At 48.3% G+C, this 18,002-nt stretch overlaps 3 protein-coding genes and 1 non-coding gene across 4 annotated transcripts; 3 read left to right on the top strand and 1 right to left on the bottom strand.

Annotated features, from left to right (window-relative positions):
* Window positions 1-2,209: 2,209 nt before the first annotated feature.
* On the top strand, window positions 2,210-3,337 carry JR316_0013283 (WD repeat-containing protein JIP5; the record flags this gene model as incomplete). The annotated part of the gene is made up of 3 exons (XM_047898894.1): window positions 2,210-2,295; window positions 2,500-2,592; window positions 2,650-3,337. 3 exons carry the CDS (start codon window positions 2,210-2,212, stop codon window positions 3,335-3,337), a joined length of 867 nt encoding a protein of 288 aa, XP_047742442.1.
* A 4,188-nt stretch (window positions 3,338-7,525) lies between these two features.
* On the top strand, window positions 7,526-9,188 carry JR316_0013282 (uncharacterized protein; the record flags this gene model as incomplete). Its single annotated transcript, XM_047898893.1, has 8 exons — window positions 7,526-8,108; window positions 8,168-8,263; window positions 8,314-8,460; window positions 8,513-8,548; window positions 8,603-8,670; window positions 8,714-8,833; window positions 8,889-8,946; window positions 9,025-9,188. 8 exons carry the CDS (start codon window positions 7,526-7,528, stop codon window positions 9,186-9,188), a joined length of 1,272 nt encoding a protein of 423 aa, XP_047742441.1.
* Window positions 9,189-12,597: 3,409 nt separating this feature from the next.
* JR316_0013281 lies at window positions 12,598-12,680 on the top strand. The gene has a single exon. It is a non-coding gene; the product is annotated as a tRNA-Asn (tRNA).
* Window positions 12,681-13,714: 1,034 nt separating this feature from the next.
* On the bottom strand, window positions 13,715-17,430 carry JR316_0013280 (Histone-lysine N-methyltransferase, H3 lysine-4 specific; the record flags this gene model as incomplete). Its single annotated transcript, XM_047898892.1, has 5 exons — window positions 13,715-13,791; window positions 13,867-13,931; window positions 14,090-15,744; window positions 15,820-17,106; window positions 17,365-17,430. 5 exons carry the CDS (start codon window positions 17,428-17,430, stop codon window positions 13,715-13,717), a joined length of 3,150 nt encoding a protein of 1,049 aa, XP_047742440.1.
* Window positions 17,431-18,002: the final 572 nt, after the last annotated feature.

The following is an 18,002-nucleotide window of genomic DNA, read 5'->3' as shown; positions in this document are numbered from 1 at the left end:
TTTCTCTTAGAATCAAGGAGAAGAAATGATAATCAACACACAGAAATATCAAGAATCTTAATTACACAGTTGCTTTTGAAGATTTACAATGCGCTTTTACCAAAAAAACAAGGGATCGGCCTACTGTTGTTGAAATTCTAATAGATCCCGGACAAATTATACTGAGTTAGGAATTCAGTCCCCGTCTATGAATACAACGGGTCAACTTCGCCCACTAGAAGTCTCCTCTGGCAAATACGTGGGAGGATTAATACTTGAATCGTCCTGAATCCAAGAGTTGGGTTGAGATTCCCCTGCATGTTCAAAGAGAAGACATGTTTTTGTGGTCATCAAATCTGGGGAATGTCGGCGGATGGTCGTACTGCGAAACCTCCCGAAGGGATTTGATATGCCACCCCGACGCCTTTGAACTTGTTCCGTTTCGTCAATGGAAAATAGAAAGCACCAAGGTATCTTTTCAAGGTCATTGCTTCGACACATGAATCTGGATTCGCTACGAGGTCATCACCGTCGAGAGGTTCCACAAAATCCAAGATTGTTCGATTGGTATGTACAGCACAAAACATAAAGCTTTGGCCTCAAGTGTTGTCTACGCTCCCTTGTCATTGATTCATTGTGTCATGTCCGAAAAATAACCCGTTGGAGAGCAGGCTTGTGTATAGTTATGACGACCAGCCTGAGGTAATATATAGCCTAAAAACGTTGACCAAAATTTAGCCCCGTTGACACAATTTAAGCTATAAAAAGCTAAAAAGGTTACTGATTACAGCTGACAACGGAAAGGTTACGCCACGATTAAAAGTTCGCGCCTCTGCAGAGATGGTCAAAACGCATGTCACTGTAGAGATAGCGAACTTCGAAGTACAGAGGGTCGTCCTATGATTGCATTCAGCGCCGTATAATTTTAGAGCACAGTTAAGATTCAGACAGAGCCACGCGGATCGTGAGGTAATAGTTGGTGTGCACTTGGTACGATCACATCTCCATGGAGGCGGCTGTCGAAAATAGAGCGACGAAGCTTAGGCTACATTGAAGTCTGCAACTCCATGAGTGAACACACTTCCGTGCTATCCACTGCCAACATAGCGCATAACACGAATCAATGATATGTCGAAAGTCAGCTTTTACTTTTTTCCTACATGCACATTACAAATGTATTGAAGGATTGAAAGGCGAGGAGGATTATTTTATCCATTATTTCCCGACGACATGACAGATGATGGCCATCATCAGGGGGAACTGGAATAGATAAAACATGGCTGTTCAGAAAGATTAAGGTTTGTGGAAACAAGAGGAGAAAGAACATCAAGATAAGTAGCCTGGCGGAACACTGCAGGAGCTGATAGAGAAAACTTGCAGTGATGATGGATGATCGCAGGTACAGACAGTCCGCGACTAAAAATAATCAGCAGTCCATGGAACAAAACAGCAGTAAATATCCGGATATATCCGAACCACTCATCCTATAGAACTTGTGTTTTTCCTCAATGCCGGAAATTCCAGTGGGCGCGCAGATCTTTGATGTCGTCTTTCATCCTACATTCTCGACCGTCTACACTGGCCTCTTAACAGGCTATATCAAAGCGTGGGCATATGACGAACAAGGCAATCACAAACCCACATTTTCAGTTCGGCCGACAAAGCATTCCTGTCGAGGGTTGTCATTAAATCAGGATGGGTCGCATTTGTATGCAGTGGGGAAAGCCAAGTCGTTATTGTGAGTGCTATTGCATAAGCTTATCCTACATATCCTTTGATCTTTGTCTTCTGTCTGAAGCACGATCGATACTCTTACGCAATCGGTCGACACCCGTCCAGGAGCACATGAGTGAGGTCTCTTACTCGGGTCTCTGGAGACTTGTTCTGACACCTTGGATAACTCAGTTCAACTATAAATCGCGTCAAGCATCTCATGCCATGGCTTTTATCAACAGGCGATGATGATGGCACTGTAAAGGTGGATGCTCCCGGTTGAATGGTTGAAAATTTCATCCAACTCATACGCCTGTCTCACTTCAGCTCTGGGATCCACGACAGAGGGACTCTGTCCGAACATACACACAACATTTTGACTATATCACCGACTTCCTATGGATACATGACAAGAAGCAGCTAGTCGCAACAAGGTCGGCGTTTTACCAGATGTGTGCTTGTTTTAAGTACTCAATGTCCTTGCCGGACTTTCAGTGGAGATGGTACCTTGTCTGTCATGGATATCAGGTCTAAGAAGCCAGAACCTATTGCCCAATCAGAAGATCAGGAGGATGAGCTTTTGTCGATAGTCTCGATAAGAGGGTGCGTGTTCCCTGTTGTCTATTTTTAATCACAAAATTTGGGGGGAGTGATATCGTCAGACCATGAAAAAATGGTCCTCTGTGGGCTTTAAGGCGAATTTGTTACTACTAATGTAGCCTAGCGGATTTTACAACGACTGTTCACGAGCTATCTTCAACTGAGATTTCATTTCTGTCACAGCACTGACTGACTTCGAATTCACAGAGGATCAAAATTCGTAGTGGGAACTCAGCTTGGAATATTGTCTATCTTTAATCGCAGCAGTGGTTGGGGCGACTGTGTCGACAGAATACCAGGGTGAGTCACCTCTCAGACGAGAGTGTTGCACGAATCAAGACTTACATCTGACATCAGGCATCCAATGTCGGTCGATGCATTGTGTGCTCTCCCCCCAGATATCCCCGGGGTTGATACCACCAGCACCATCCTGACAGGCTCATCCGATGGGATGGTACGAGCTGTCCAAATTTTACCCACAAAACTGCTCGGTGTCGTAGCCGATCACGGCGAATGGCCCATTGAACGCATTTCAGTAGGTGGAGGTCTGGGACAGCTGACGATTGAGTCTGAGGAAAGTTCTTCGCACGGTGAGACGCGAATAAAGTCCAACAATGTTGAAGGGGAAAACGAAGGCACAGAAGCACATCATTCTAGGTGGTGGGTGGGAAGCGTTGGCCATGAAGAGGTGTTGAGGATGACAGACCTTGTTGGATTTTTCCGCGATAATGAGGGCGACGAAACTAATCAGGGAGCCTTGGGAGTCGAAGTTTCAGAGGATGACAGCGATGAAGGTAGTGACAGCGGCAGTGAGGAAGACAATGCAGAGGGAACACAGAAACAGCCGGATGTATTGGCGCCCGCGTCGGGTGAGGTGGACGAAGACGAAGGTGATAACTCTGCAGACAGTTCAGAGTCAGAACCCGAAGCACCTCTGCCTGCAAAACGGAAACGGAAACAACAGCAGAATGAACCTGTGATGGCCAAAAAGAAAAAGGGCAAAAATACCGTCGAGATTGAGCCCTCGTTTTTTGATGAGTTATAAAATCATTTTTCACATAAAAGTTCGACCAGAAACGACGCAACTCAATATATCAGTGCTACATATATCTAGCTTGTAGGATCTATCAATATATTTCTCGGGGACGACATACCAGGGGTATAGGCGACGATCTGCACAGGTCCTGCATTCGACGGAAGGCCATTTAATTATGCCTGTGCTGGAACTGTGCAACCGACCTTCTCCCTTGCTGTACGTGTATCTCATCACAGTTCATTCTAGCTCTCAACTCTGCTCTTTCTCTCATCAACGCCCAACCTTACTACGTATATGGTAATCCTCCAGAATAGGTCCCAACTCTCCCATAATTTGGTGCAATCTATGATGGTGGTGTACTGTGAATAACACAGATAGGAAGTTATAACAGTCTATATGCCGGACCCACTCACCAGGTGACTCACCACCCAAGTCGTTCTTTCTCCTTTCGTTGTCCTTAGCGGTTAAACTAGATTTCATCCTGCTGAACTCGCCCTAACACGATCATTTCTCGATGCGCCGTTTGTACCGGAATGTTCTACTAACCTGTATCTTTTCCAATATCACCCACATCATGTTTCTATTACTGCAATGCTTCAGATGGATTAACTGGCGAGCTCGGACAGTCTCTCCATTTTGTTGGAGATCCTCTTACTCAGGTGCTCAACAATCCAAGGGATCCCATGATGGATTTGGATTTGCAAATGAAGGTGCAGTTCTTGGTTCTATACTTTAACTATGTGCTTGGTGAGGAAGGTCCTTGTATATTGACTATGTGCGCATATTTTCCAGCTCTTGGAGCTGATACTGGGGCCTCTAATGATAGCTCTTTCTCAGGTACTAGAGACTATCTGCTGCATCTCCAACAGACCTTATAACATCCAAAATACACTGCAATACAACGCAAATTCGCTGAGCCTAACAATGCACTGCATTGTTGCTTTCGCGTAGTCCTGATCCCACTCGGAGTGGGGCGCCTTCCAATTAACTTTGTTACAAATTAATTACGAGCAAGCCGAGCGAATCTATAGTTATCGCTTATCTTCCCAATCACTTGCTGTTGCAGCTGCTCTAGCTGCTCCTGCCTCCCGCAAACTACTGCCCGAACTTCGTATCAATCTTGAATTTGAGTACTTGGACGCGGCGGGGCGGACCATGCGACGCGCCATGAACACGTGATGTTATTTCCACCTGATAGAGCGGATCATAGCTCCTCTTTAACGTTACAGACTCATGCTTGTTGCTGCTCATATCTTTGTTCCCTTTCTCCACCATCTCTACGTGTCTTTAGCGTATAAGCGGCCTGGGGGATAGAACAAGATGTTGTTAAAGCGAAATCCGATGCTTACAAGGCGTCTGACACGCCTTTTGTCGACAAGAGCTTCAAATATCTTGTCGTCGCTCGGCATCCCCACTACAGGCGAGATATCCGGTGTCTACGACGGTCAATGGCGAGGCTCTGGAGATATTATGAACTCTGTGTGCCCTACAACTGGAGAAGTGCTTGCTAGGGTCAAATCTGGCAGCCCTGCCGAGCTTCATGACGCCATTGCGCGAACACGCGAAGCGTATACTTACTTTCGAAGTACCTGTCTTTTACTTCGCTTGAGCGCATGATGGGCTGTCAATTTACGCTTTTATACCTACTAGACATTCCTGCACCACGTCGTGGAGAGATATTAAGACAAATTAGAGAGGCGCTCGCGGCGAAGGCAAGCGTCTATTTATTATGACGGTCACGTCCAGTTCATTAAAAGATGCGCTTCAGCGGGAAGACCTCGGCGCATTAGTCTCTCTTGAAATGGGCAAAATCCGGACTGAAGGTGTGGGAGAGGTGCAAGAATTTGTGGATATTGTGAGTCCTAATTCTTCCTTCTACTGAGTTAAGCAGGGTTCAACCCGAGTTATTTTCGACATTAGTGCGATTATGCCGTAGGCCTGTCGAGAATGATGAATGGTCGAGTTGTGGCATCAGAGCGCCCAGGACACAGTATACTAGAAGGTCTGAGGTAACTCCCTTTTCATTGACCAATATTTTACTCACAATGTCATCGTAGTCCCGAACCCTCTAGGCGTAGTGGCGGTATTATCAGCATTCAATTTTCCCGTGGCTGTCTATGGGTGGTATGAAGAATGAATATGTTTCTTTTCCCTTGCTTACTCTGCTTTCAGGAACCTTGCTTTATCGCTGGCGGCCGGGAATGCTACCATATGGAAGCCGTCTCCGACAACGCCTTTGTGTGCGATAGCAGTCACGAAAATAGTTTCACAAGTTCTTGAAGCAAATGGAATTCCTGGGGCAGTAGCGAGCTTGGTCACAGGTGGAAAGGATGCCGGCAAGGCTATCGTTGAAAGCCATGACGTGGAACTCGGTAAAACAGACCGCAGGCCTGTATTTCGTACACAGACTAATCAAGATTCGTTGCAGTTTCATTCACGGGCAGTGAACAGGTTGGCCGAAGTGTTGGAAAGGTCGTTGCCTCACGATTTGGTAAAGTGATCTTAGAGTTAGGCGGAAATAACGGTTTGTCAAATAACGTTTTCCCTGGATCTGAATAGTAATATTGACGTATATGTTTTACTTTAGCATCAATTATTATGCCTGATGCAGACCTTTCTCTCGCCGTCCCAGCTGTGTTCTTTGGCGCCGTGGGTACAGCGGGACAACGGTGCACATCAACACGGCGACTCTATCTCCACAAAGATATTGCGTCTGAATTTCTGGGACGTTTGCAAAAGTTGTACAAATCTATTATACCAGGAGACCCACTCGCTGACGGCACACTCGTCGGTCCGCTTCATACTCAAGCCGCGTGCGATTTGTACGACAACACTGTTCGATACCTCCGCAGCTCTGGGGCAGAAATTTTGATTGGCGGCAATAAGCTGAAAGACGTACCTTACACCTCTGGAAATTTCGTCGAACCTACAATTGCAATCCCAAGATCTTCAGAACCTGACGATCACATTTGGAAAACGGAAACCTTTGCTCCGATTCTTAACGTCGCGATATTTGATGAATTGGAGCAAGCCATTACCTGGAATAACGCCGTCCCTCAAGTGAGCCACTCACTTTTAATGTTCCAATATCTCTGTCTTCTATTTGATTTTAATGTATATAATGTGCTAGGGCCTTTCGAGCAGTCTGTGGACACGCGATGTGCGAAATTTAGGCAAGTGGATAGGCCCTGCGGGTTCAGACACCGGGATCGTAAACGTGAGGCATACACATTTCACACCTCGTTTTTGTTTCTTATAATTTGTCGATTGACGCAAGGTAAATGTCGGTACGAGTGGCGCAGAGATCGGGGCAGCTTTCGGTGGAAATAAGGTAGACTTTCTCATCAGCGATCTCCACCTGTAGTTGACCCATCTAATTTCGTATCTTTGTTGCAACAGAGCACAGGATGGTGAGTCAAACATCCCGCCGCCCCCGTACTTTGCTAAAGAAACTCAAAATGCAGGGGAAGAGAATCTGGTGGAGATGCGTGGAAGCAATACGTACGCTGGAGCGCCTGCACTAGTAGGTTTTGTTCTTTCCTTGTTCGGGGACAGATAGCTGAGCGACCCGGCGTAGTAAATTTCTCAGACGAAGCACCTCTAGCACAAGGCGTCAATTTCAAGACGAATTCAGACTGAAAATGGGGCGCCTTCCAACTCCGGATTAATTGGGATCCCGGTATACATACTGTTTTGAGACTTGTAACCTCCTTCCGCGTGCGTGTAGTCACAAACATAGCATATATCTGTCGTAGGAGTAGCAATCTCGGTCCGCTAAGATGATCCGAGAGATCTATAAACGTATGTCATTCCATATTAATAACACACCTGCGTCCTTAGAATCCAAACTCGGGATTCAGGGATCAGAGATTCAGTTTGCATGTGAAGGGAGTTGACCTGAGAACTTTTTTTGTGTTTATGTTCTTTTTGGGGATGTCGATACATTCGAGGTTACTAGGGTGTTTCAGACATGGGTCATCTACGTAGAATTTCGGGGCGACCTAGATCTGATGGTTGTAGGATTCAGAGTAAAGGTTCCGCGAAACCCAGTAGACACTGCAGACTTAAAATGCCGAATACAAGCTGGAGATGGGGTGGGTCCTTTTAATGACCGTCTTGATTTTTGTTCTTTTTCTTTGACCTTACCCATCTGTTTCTCTGGCGTCTCTCTTTTCTCTCCCTGTCTCTCATTTCGACATGTCTACACCAGACGACTTACCATGGCCTGAATTAGGCAATGTTTCTCGGGGCGCTACTCGAGGAAACCAGGGTCAGAAAGGTGTATTAGGGCCTGCCGATCGCGAAGGGAGATGTGTATTGCAGTTACGGGTTCAGCCTGGCGTGCTGGCCGTGCGCCTCAACCGCCAGGCCAGCGATTGGTATCGGACGCTGGACAACGAAGTCAATCGCGCTCTCAAAATGACGAAAACGTACTGGCGCAAAGCCCGCAGACGCCAGGACTACGACGCACGAGCTGATCAAGATCATATGGAACTACATGAGTGGCTGCAACAGTTGAAGGACAAAACCATGTCGCATTTAGAGCTCCTCATGCAGAAGGGGGACATTCAGGGACCGCCTTACACGATGCCCGACGACATTGAATTGACATTCCTTCGAAAATTTATCGAGCGACAGGCGGCAGGTATTCCGCACAATCCCCGCCTTCGAAATTCGGCCGGCGGAGAGCCATCATACGTCCATCGAGACCATTCCGTAGATTCTTTTACACCTGAGCCATCGGAGCAGAGCTTCATGGATCAGAGCAGGCAGCCTAACGGTACAGTTGCTACGGCCCTGACCACGAGTGAAGCCACTAATTTCATATTCCCCTTCCAGATCATGATTCAGCCGCACACATGACACACTCAAGAAACTCGGGCTCTCCCTCTTTTCGCACTCCAGAAGGTCTTGCTGCAGAGGCCAGTTCATCAAGTAAGGATCATCTTCCCCCCCATGCCTTGCCCTTGATTTACGTGACTCAGAACAAGCCCTTCAAGCAGCGCGTGCGTCTCTGATGAGAGCACAGAAAGACACTCAAGAAGCATTTATGCGATACACATCATGCCTCGATATTGAACGACAAGCGCGACAAGCTGTAAGCAATGCTGAAAAGCGTCGCGATGACATAAGTTAGTACCTACTTTTCGACACCTGTACTCGCCGCTGATGAAACCTGTTCAGTGGCCATTCTTCTTTCTCAAAATCAAGTTCCGCTCGGTGCGCCAAAATCACTGTACTCTGGCCCGGCATCCGCTCATTTTCTGTCTCCAGATGCGAGATCGAGGAAATCATCAGTAGACGGGGATGATAGACGCAGTCCGCCCCGATATCAAATGGAGGTATGTCGCTGTAAATTTTCATTGGGCTGTCGTTTATTTTCAGTATCAGGAGGTCCGCAATCCGGTAGATCCTTTCATGAACGCTCGAGTGCCACAGAAAGCCATGGAATGGCCGATAGATGGGCAGGGCATGTATAGTAATGAATCTGTGGCACACATGGAGGTATGTTTTTTGCTCTGCTAATGTTGACAATAAATTGAAATGGCTTCGTTCCAAGGACCAAGTTCGGTCGAGAAAGCATTCACGAACTTGGGAACACGCTCCTCAGATGCATGGTATATATATCTTCAATAAGAGTTCGTCACAAGAGTTAACGTCTGTAACAGAGAATGCTTATCCTTGCGATGTACCAGTTGGTGCCCAGGATTACTCTGACTATCGAACCGACCGGCCGTACGGCCCTCAGGACGTGGCTGGGCTTCCTCCTCGGAAACGAATTCACCATGCGATGATACCTGGTTTCGATGTAATGAACGGCGCTCCATTGCAGACGCAAAATATGACACTGCAATCATGACCTTTCGCATTTCCATACTCACACTCTTTCTATAATAACCAACAACTGTTCTCTACCACACATATACCAACGTTCGTTATCATAGACCCGTCCTATCTGCTCTGCTCTCATCTCATTGTATTGTACAAATACCAAATCTCTAATTTAATCAATTAATATGGGTTAACGCTACCACAGCCGTCGGGTCAATGTGCTCCAAGATAGTTCCTGTATTAACGTCAGAGGTTCGTATGTTGTCGTAGCCTCTGCGTCATTTTGTCCGGCGCCAAAACTTAGATTCGTACTGATTGCTGTGCAATTGACAACTGTTGATCAGATGCGAGAGGTTTGATACACATCGCGATTGTGGCCTCCGCAATGAGTTTAGTGCTGCCCTGTTTCGTTGAGAACTTGCATCAATCGCCGGGTTAGTCAGTAAGTACGTACCAAGCCATCAGAAATGTGAATTCGACATCATTCCATCTATCCAGTTTATATTTCGGATTAGAAGGATGGGTTCATTCAGGGATGCGCTGAACGTGATACGCTTCCGCCAAGATTGGAGATTTACCACGACGTATATATAGTCCCCTCATGGCTATTCAAGAAGTAGAGTGATCTTCATGTGAATTATACAACATTCAAATACGGGTCCATAACCGCTTGTTATTAGTAAATCCAGGTGAACGGGGGGAAAGACTGCTCCCCGACTTGACAATCGTGCTCCATTCACAAAGGCCTGTTTATGGACTTCATTCGGTGTTAAATTTCCGAGGGCAACAAATTCAAACAAAGGCCCTGAATTCCGCCCTTATGTCGGGATATACAATCCTAAAAAGGTAAAAGGCACGGGGCCGGATTGATTCTTCCTGACGGCAGCGTGGTCTATATGGGTCCTGGGAGTGATAGCAGACCTCATAAGATCAACTTCTTATGATGGTTGATTGTCAAGACTATATATAGAAGTCATTATAAAGAGCTACGTGCCTAGAATTCTTTCGCAACTTACAGGGTCAAGGGGACAATGACATCTTGTCGAGCAAAAGAATAGTGTCAGTAGCAGTTTATCTGCTGCCTAGCTTAATGCCAAGTGCCCGCACCTAGTTTCTTTAACATCCACTCTATGCATAGCCGCTGTGTGCGTGCTGTAACCAAGTAGCGCCATGTGCCATGGCGTATCAATATTATTCGCGCAGCCAGCGTGCCCTCGCCGTTCTGTCTACCGATTCAGGGTAGCAATCCACAGAGTACAGCCCCTTATAGTCTCACCCTGTTCCCAGGAAATTTATCTCTTCACTCACTTGGTCAGCCCAGAATCGCACACAAAGACTCTGGATTAGCGTTTCAATGTCCAAATAGGCTGAAAACAGATTAAAAATATCGACTGCGCTTCCCTGGTTGGAGCATGTTCCAGCTCCATGCACGAGTCCCTGCGCGTAGCGATAACAAAAGTGAAGAAATGATCGGGAGGGAGACTCGACTACTCCATCAAGATTTAAAAATTCACCTGCGCCCACTAGATCACAGACAGTGCGGTTGTTACCCGATCGCGACCTTGTGGTTGATACTGTAGTGTGGCGTCGCTGTAGTGTCGCTGTACGGGGGTGATTTGCCACCAGTAGTATTGATACATTCATCTGGCAGTTGAAGTGTGAAGCCCAGGTGACCTATGTCGACGTTAGCTGACCATAAAAAATGAATGAAATTCTTAAAATACAAAGCGCAACATATGGGACCTCCACTGTATACCACTACCTGGGGAAGCCTCAAGTTGATCGGGTATAAACGAATGGCGTCGTTGCGTTTCCTTAACAGTGGCTTTTGTCGCATTGAATTTAGAGAAGTGACACGAAGCCCACACATCAAAAACAGAAATAGTAGCAAAGTCAATGTCAAAGAGCACCTGTGAGTTAAATTTGACAATGCGACGCTTCAATTTGGGGTTCAGCTAAGCCGACAAACATGAGAGCGCCGCACGAATGAGCCAACTTGGCTGGAGAAAACATGAAAGGGTGTAGTTATAATTCGTCCTATGAGCGAAATATATTGTAGGCAGACATACGGTACATGTAAACAAAAACTTCTGACGTTGCAATTCTTGAATTCGGGTTAGATTCCAAATTATGAGACTCTTTCATGTCGTCTCTTGAGTTTAAAATAGCTTTGGACACATCGGTACATACCCAAATGCGGAAATGCGCAGAAATGATCTAAATCAGTGTTCGTTCTCTTCTGCCTTGTCTAGTGAAAGGGCATCGAAAATACTACCCAACCCGATTTGCATTCTGTCCGACCAGAGCGAGGTTGGACATGAAACTTCAGTCGTACAGAGCGACAGCGCTTATAGTCGTGGAAGAAAGAAGATTGAACTGAGAAGAACGCGCTAAATTTAGCTCCTCTGCGGGACAGCCTGAGGCCTTTGCTGAGTGAAAAGTCCAACAAACTCAAAAACTCCTGCGGTCTTCGGATCCTAAAAGTCAATAGGTATGACTTCACTCCTTCGGCCAACGTTGACGGACTTTGGTGTGGATGCCGCTTTCTCATGTTAAAGCGAACTAGTACGAGATGAGGAGGAAGTAGGTCGAAAGCCGCCTGCTCCATGGATAGGCCTTCTATGTCGTGGACATCGGATGTATACACGGTCAGAATTCACACTGCAATTATCTCAACGGAAAATTATATTATCCAAGAGTTAACAGATAACCCACACCTTCATCCAGCCATTCTTCAATGTTCTGTGGGTAAAAAGAACGCACTGCAGATCATGAAGTCGACGGAGGTGAGTGTGCGGTAGCATTATGCGATGGGGGATTCACATAGAGACGGCGGTGTTGCCAACAGCACAGGTAGTTGTCTCTGAGGTGATGATAATAATTCCTCTCACAATGCTTGGAACTCTATGTGGGCTGCGCGTGGTCCGAAAACAAGATCATCTATCTGACACGTCTGAAAATTGCCAGGAAAGTCGTATTTGCATCGGGATTCAGCGAGCGAAAGCCTTGGAATTTGGAGCAATCCTATCACATAACTGCTGTCAATGCACAAATACCTTGAATCAGAAAAAACACATTGTAAAAGACGGCTCAAGGAGATAGGTAATTATAGAATTGGCCAGAATAATGAAAACGAGCACACGCAGAAGCAGCTGACCAGAAGTATCAATGATTTTTGTTGACAATAGTTACAAGAGGCGGTTCTTCGCAGCCGGGATTCGGAAAGAAATCGTTCAATTGTTTCATTCGGGCATTTCTACGTCCGAACACAGCGCCCAGCGCTAATCCACTGTCGCTAAGAATACATGAAAACTTTCTACGGATAAGCTTAACCAGTTACTACGTTGGGGGGAAGGATACGGTTCCGTTGACATACTGCGGTGTGGGTCATGATGGCTTCCCCCCATCCTGATGCCCCGTTTCCACTCACGAACATGTGCCCCATGGCCAAGTTGGTTAAGGCGTCCGACTGTTAAGCATCGGCATCGGGAGATCGAGAGTTCGACCCTCTCTGGGGCAGAATTTTTTGTTCCTAGATAGATGGCAGAATGGAAAAAAAAAATAAAGCTTCTTTTTAGTGAATTTAGCCGAAATTACGACCTGACGAATCACGTACGAGAGCGATTGGCCTTGCTGATTCAGAGTTCAGGGCATACCAAGGCCATCCATTATTAATTCATGGTAAATTCCTGATGATTGATAGGAAAATCAATTACTTTGTCGAGAAAATAGAGGATTTTGTAGGAACCTTCGAGGAATTGGCCTGAAGCCATATTGTGATCGCCAAGGACCGTGTGGGATGGTTGGAGCACGAAACCAAATGGCGGACGTCAGCGATGTCCATAAGGATTTCAGCCAACGCCACCACGAATTGTGATTCTCAGTTTCGGGCTTTTTATCAGAAGAAGTGCGATGAGATTTGCGAGTGGTGGGCATGTGCAGTGTTTGTGAAACTCTGGAACCTCCTCCCATTTTGTCTCACACGTCTGAATATGTACTCTCCACTGCTTGTTTACTTTGGCAGACGAAGATAAGCACCGATGGCGTCACACACTCACTTTTCACGGGTTTGTGCCAGTCCGAGTCGCGGCTCTAGAAGGCTTGAGGCCTGCATCTCTTCCAGAACCATGTTATTCTTTTTCTGCACGCGACCTAGAAAAACGTGTTGAATCTGGATATGTCAACGAACCAGAGCAGCGGGACAGGATCCGAATGGATTCATTTAAACTCGGGATGACTCTCAAATCCAAGGGTTTCCAACTACACAAAACGTCAAAGAATGACCAAAGCCCTGGAAAAGCAAAGAAGAAAAAAAAATATGATTGAAAACAAATAGTATAAAAAAACAACAACATCAACAATCAACAATAGCGCAATTTTTGGAACACAAAATGTGATGGGAGGCCAGAGTGGGATGGAAACAAAGATGCGGGGAAAATGCAATAACAGTATGTAATGAATGCAGGGCGGGCGGCAAAGCGGGTGTGAATGGGGGCCATTGAAATGCAGATCAGGGTATAAAAAAAACGAGTAAATAAACATGTAGGTGCACTTCTAGTTCAAAAATCCGCGACACTTGGCAGAGCCACACAGGCATGGAATCTTGTCCTGCTCGAAGGGGAAGTGGTAATCTGTAAAAATGTCGGGGGTCGGTCAATTTTAATGAACAAAAGAAGAAAGTCGGGATGGAAATATTGAATACGCACCGTAGGTGATCTCATCACCGAGTTCAATATCTTGCTTCGCGTAAATGACGATCTTTTTCTCCCCGCTGATTGTAATGATTTTTGCAGTGCAGTTAGGATCACAAGAATGATTAATCAGACGCCTATCGGAAGAAAAAAGCACAAAGCGCAAACAAAACACAAAATGTCAGAATTTTGGAGCCAAACGAAATTTACACGCTGACAAAAGCAGCAAAAAACGCACCCAAGATTTCCCTTCTTCGTCGCGTCCACAACAAGATCTTCGTCTATACGGAACAGGTAACTGCTGCCAATACCCTGCCGTTCGTACGCCTTTTCTCGCTTATCCGCGACCTGGGCCCGAATAACCTCGCCCACATACTCGATCACCATCTCGCCCCGCGAAATCTTCTCCAGCGCGTACAAACCCCAGTCATGGATCGGCGACCGGGCAAAGCGCAGATGCTTCTTGCGCGTCTGCAGCTGGTTAAACTTGAACGTGAGCTCGTTCGCGGCGTTCTCGCCCTTGGAGAGCGCGACTGCGCGCTGGACCTGGTTGATCTCCTCTAGACCCTGGGCACGGCGTCGGGCATTCGCACGATTCGCACGCGAAGTCTCGACGTGCTGAGGCTTGGGCTCGTCCACCACGGGAGGCGCCGTGCCCGCGTTCGCAGCACGTGCCTGGTACTGCGCGACATACGCTGCCTTTTCCGCGTGGGTGATCTTATAATAGCCCTCCGTTCTCGCGCTGCCAGTGAGGTGCTTGCGAAAGGTAGGCACGTCGGACGACGAGGGTGGCGGCTGTGGCGTTTCCTCGCTCGGAGACTCGCCAGACAAGACGAGTTTGGCAAAGAACATGTCCTCGTCGTCTTCGCATAGACCAAGTGCGATAGGATCTGGCGGTGGCGAAGGCGGTGGCGGAGACAAAGGGCGTTTTCGTCGTTTGGGCTGTCGCGCGGCAGGCGTAGGAGAGCGCGACGGCGTCACAGACGAGTCCTCCAGACGAAGTTGGGTGACCGTCGGCGACTCGAAAGCTTCCGCGTCGCCCAGGATGACCTCGCTGACTGCATCGACTGCTGCAGCAGCCGCAGCCGCAGCGGCGGCAGCCTGCTTCTGTTGCGCCTTTTTGGATTTTTTCGTCTGCTTTTTCGCCGGCTTGACAGTCTCGACGCGGGGCTTTTTCTTGATAGGCTCCTCCTCTTCGTCGCGGTCCTCTGATACCAGCCGCTTGCGCGCCTGCTCAGCCGTAAACGCAGCGATACGCGCCAGATCGTCCTCGTCCTCTTCTTCAGACTCGACCTCGTCGTCCTCGATGATCCTGCGGCTCGGCTTTTTCACCACCTCTGACTTTTTCTTCTTCTTTTTCGTGGGCTTCTCAACCTCTTCCTCTTCATCAACATCCATCTCCTCATCATCCTTGGTCTCCACCTGCTCCTCCTCAATTTCAGGTTCAGGTTCATGAACAGGCTCCGGCTCCGGCTCAGGTTCAGGTTCAGGCTCCGGCGTCTTCTTCTTCACCTCCTTCTTAAACGACAGCCCCTTCAACCCCCCCTTCCTATCCGCAGACTTTGCAACCTCAGGTTTAACCGCCATGGCACTCATAAACCTTGCACGCTCCTCAAACCACACCTTCTTCAGATCGCGCGTGACGAGCTGGTCCGCGATGTCCTTTTCGAGCAGCGCCTTGAGCTCTTTCACGATGATCTTTTGCGCCTCGTCGACGAGCTCCGTAGGGGACCAGTGCGTTTTGCCGACGACGCGCTCGTAGACGGGCGGTGCGTGCACGGTCAGCGTAGTCGTTTGGAACGCGAGGCTTTTGCCATGCAATAGCGCCCGAGCGCTATGTGCCGAAGACGCCTTTGTGAAAGTGACATAGAGACCCGTGTGGTCGCGCAGAATCTACACCAAAGAAGAAAAAAAGAAAGAGCGTTTGTTTAGTATGACATAAATAACTCGACAGCGCAAAACACTCACCTTGTCGACTGGAAACCCCGCAAAGAACTCAAAGACGACCTGGTCCGGAACCGACCCAACAAACTGCGCGCTGCCCTCCATATGCACATGGTCAAACCCATTACTCGCAAGCTGCCTCACGATCTCCTGCCTCTGCTTCTCCTTGGCATCTGCCGACATCGTGTCCTGCCCGTACGACGCACCGCCCATCCCCATGCTCAAGCCAGACTCGGCGCCGCCCCGCGACGGCGACGGCGAGCGCGACGTGTCGTCCATCGGCGACGCCTTGTACAGTGTCCGACGCAGCGGCATCATGGGCATCTTGCCGCGCGACGCGTTGTACCGCGAGTACGGGCCTTGTCCGCGGCGCTCTTCTGGTCGTTCGCGGTCCCTGTCGCGTCCTCGTTCCCTATCCCTGTCTCTATCTCTATCTCTATCCCTGTCTCTGTCTCGATCCCGGTCTCGATCCCTATCCCTATCTCTATCACGATCTCTCTCCCTCTCCCTCTCCCCGCGCGCCGCTTCCGCACGCGCCTTCATCAACGCCGCAGGCGGCGCAACAGGCTTCGGCTGCTCATCCACACCAACAGGTTTCGGCGGCAACGAGTTGCTCAAATGCGAGGGGCCATGTCCATGCCCATGCGAATGCAACCTCTTCCCTGGCACCGGACTCTGCGCCACCGAATGCGAATGCGAATGCGGGGTACCACTGCTGCTTAACGGCGTCGCCGCGCCCCTCGACGCCGAATGCGAATGTGAATGCGGCGTGGCCATCGGGCCAGGCGGCAAAGGGAGCGCAGTAACACTATGCGTATGCATCGGTGCATCACGCCCGTTCGTCTGATGCTGATGAGACTGGGACTGGGACTGGGACTGATTCTGGCTCGCAAGCCTGCGCTTCTCCTCCCTCTCCCGCTTCTTCCGCTCCTCGAGCTCTTTCACGACCGCTTTGAGCTTGAGACCTTCACCATCAAACACAACTCTCCACTCTTCCACCTCTCCCTGTCCTCCCAATCCCATCCCCATCCCCTGGCCCACACCACCCATCCCGACACCACCAACACCCGCCACGCCACCCCTCCTCCCATTCTCCTTCTCCACACACCGCCTCGCCTCTTCATGGCTCTGAAACCTGACAAACACCACACCAAGCGCACTCCCATTCTCTTTGTCGATCTGCGGCTCGAAGGAGACGAGCGTGCCGTGTTGCGCGAGTGTGCGCCGGAGCGCGGGGTTGGGGGTTAGTGGTGCGATGCCGGTGATGAGCACGCTTGTTGGTGGGGGTGGGCCTGTGGAGTTGGCGTCGTACTACGGATTCGGTGGGTGGATGGAAGTTGAGGTTGAGGTTGAGGTTGAGTTAGAGTGGGATTTTAAGTGTAGAGCGTTCGTAGTAGCCGGATGGATGTGTCGAATGAAGAAATAGAATATGAAAAGCAAGACGTCAGTTATATGTCATGTCAACGTTTCTCAAACAGAATAAACAGAAAGTAAAATAAAAATAAGAAAACAAGAAAAACGAAAAAGGCACAAAAGAAAGAAAGAAATGAAAGTGTGAAAGGAAAAGACATGTTGAGTGGGCGTGTTCCATTCTGTCCATCCGTCTATCCACGAAGACCGATCCAGATGCCGCATAATATAAAAACAGCTCGTTAAACGCGTCAAAATCACGAATGAGCCACCATCCATCCTCTCTCCAAATTAATCCCTACAGAAACGCACAGAACCACCACAAAAACACTGCGTCCTCAAACCGCGTCCTCCAACCTCCTCCAGAATACCACCACAACATCACCACCACCCCAAAAAGAACCTCGATACCCCGTCCAATACAGATCCAAATCCAAACCCAAACTCCAAACCCTCCAACCGAAAAACGCGTACAAACCCTCAAACTCCCAAATGAAATCATCCAACATCCAAATGTTCTCCCAACCATCTCTCTCTCTGTCTTTTCTATTCTCAAAAGTCCCCTCCCTAAATAGAGCAACGACCTCTAATTCCTTGCAACCACAAGATCCAACACTTCCAACGCCCCTAACGCTCCTAAACCACCCAACCCAACCCAACCCAACCCTTCTTCCAAACGCAATCCGTCTCCAAAGAAACGCTGCTTCCAACCCCCGCAAAAAAGTCGATAGTTCCGACAAATCAACATCTTCCAACCTCTACAACGCTCTGAACGCTTCCAATTTGTTCCAACCACC

The sequence above is a fragment of the Psilocybe cubensis genome, chromosome 13 (assembly GCF_017499595.1).
Source record: "Psilocybe cubensis strain MGC-MH-2018 chromosome 13, whole genome shotgun sequence".
NCBI lineage: Eukaryota > Fungi > Basidiomycota > Agaricomycetes > Agaricales > Agrocybaceae > Psilocybe > Psilocybe cubensis.
Note: the sequence above shows the minus strand (reverse complement) of the source record. Positions and strands in the feature narration are given on the sequence as shown.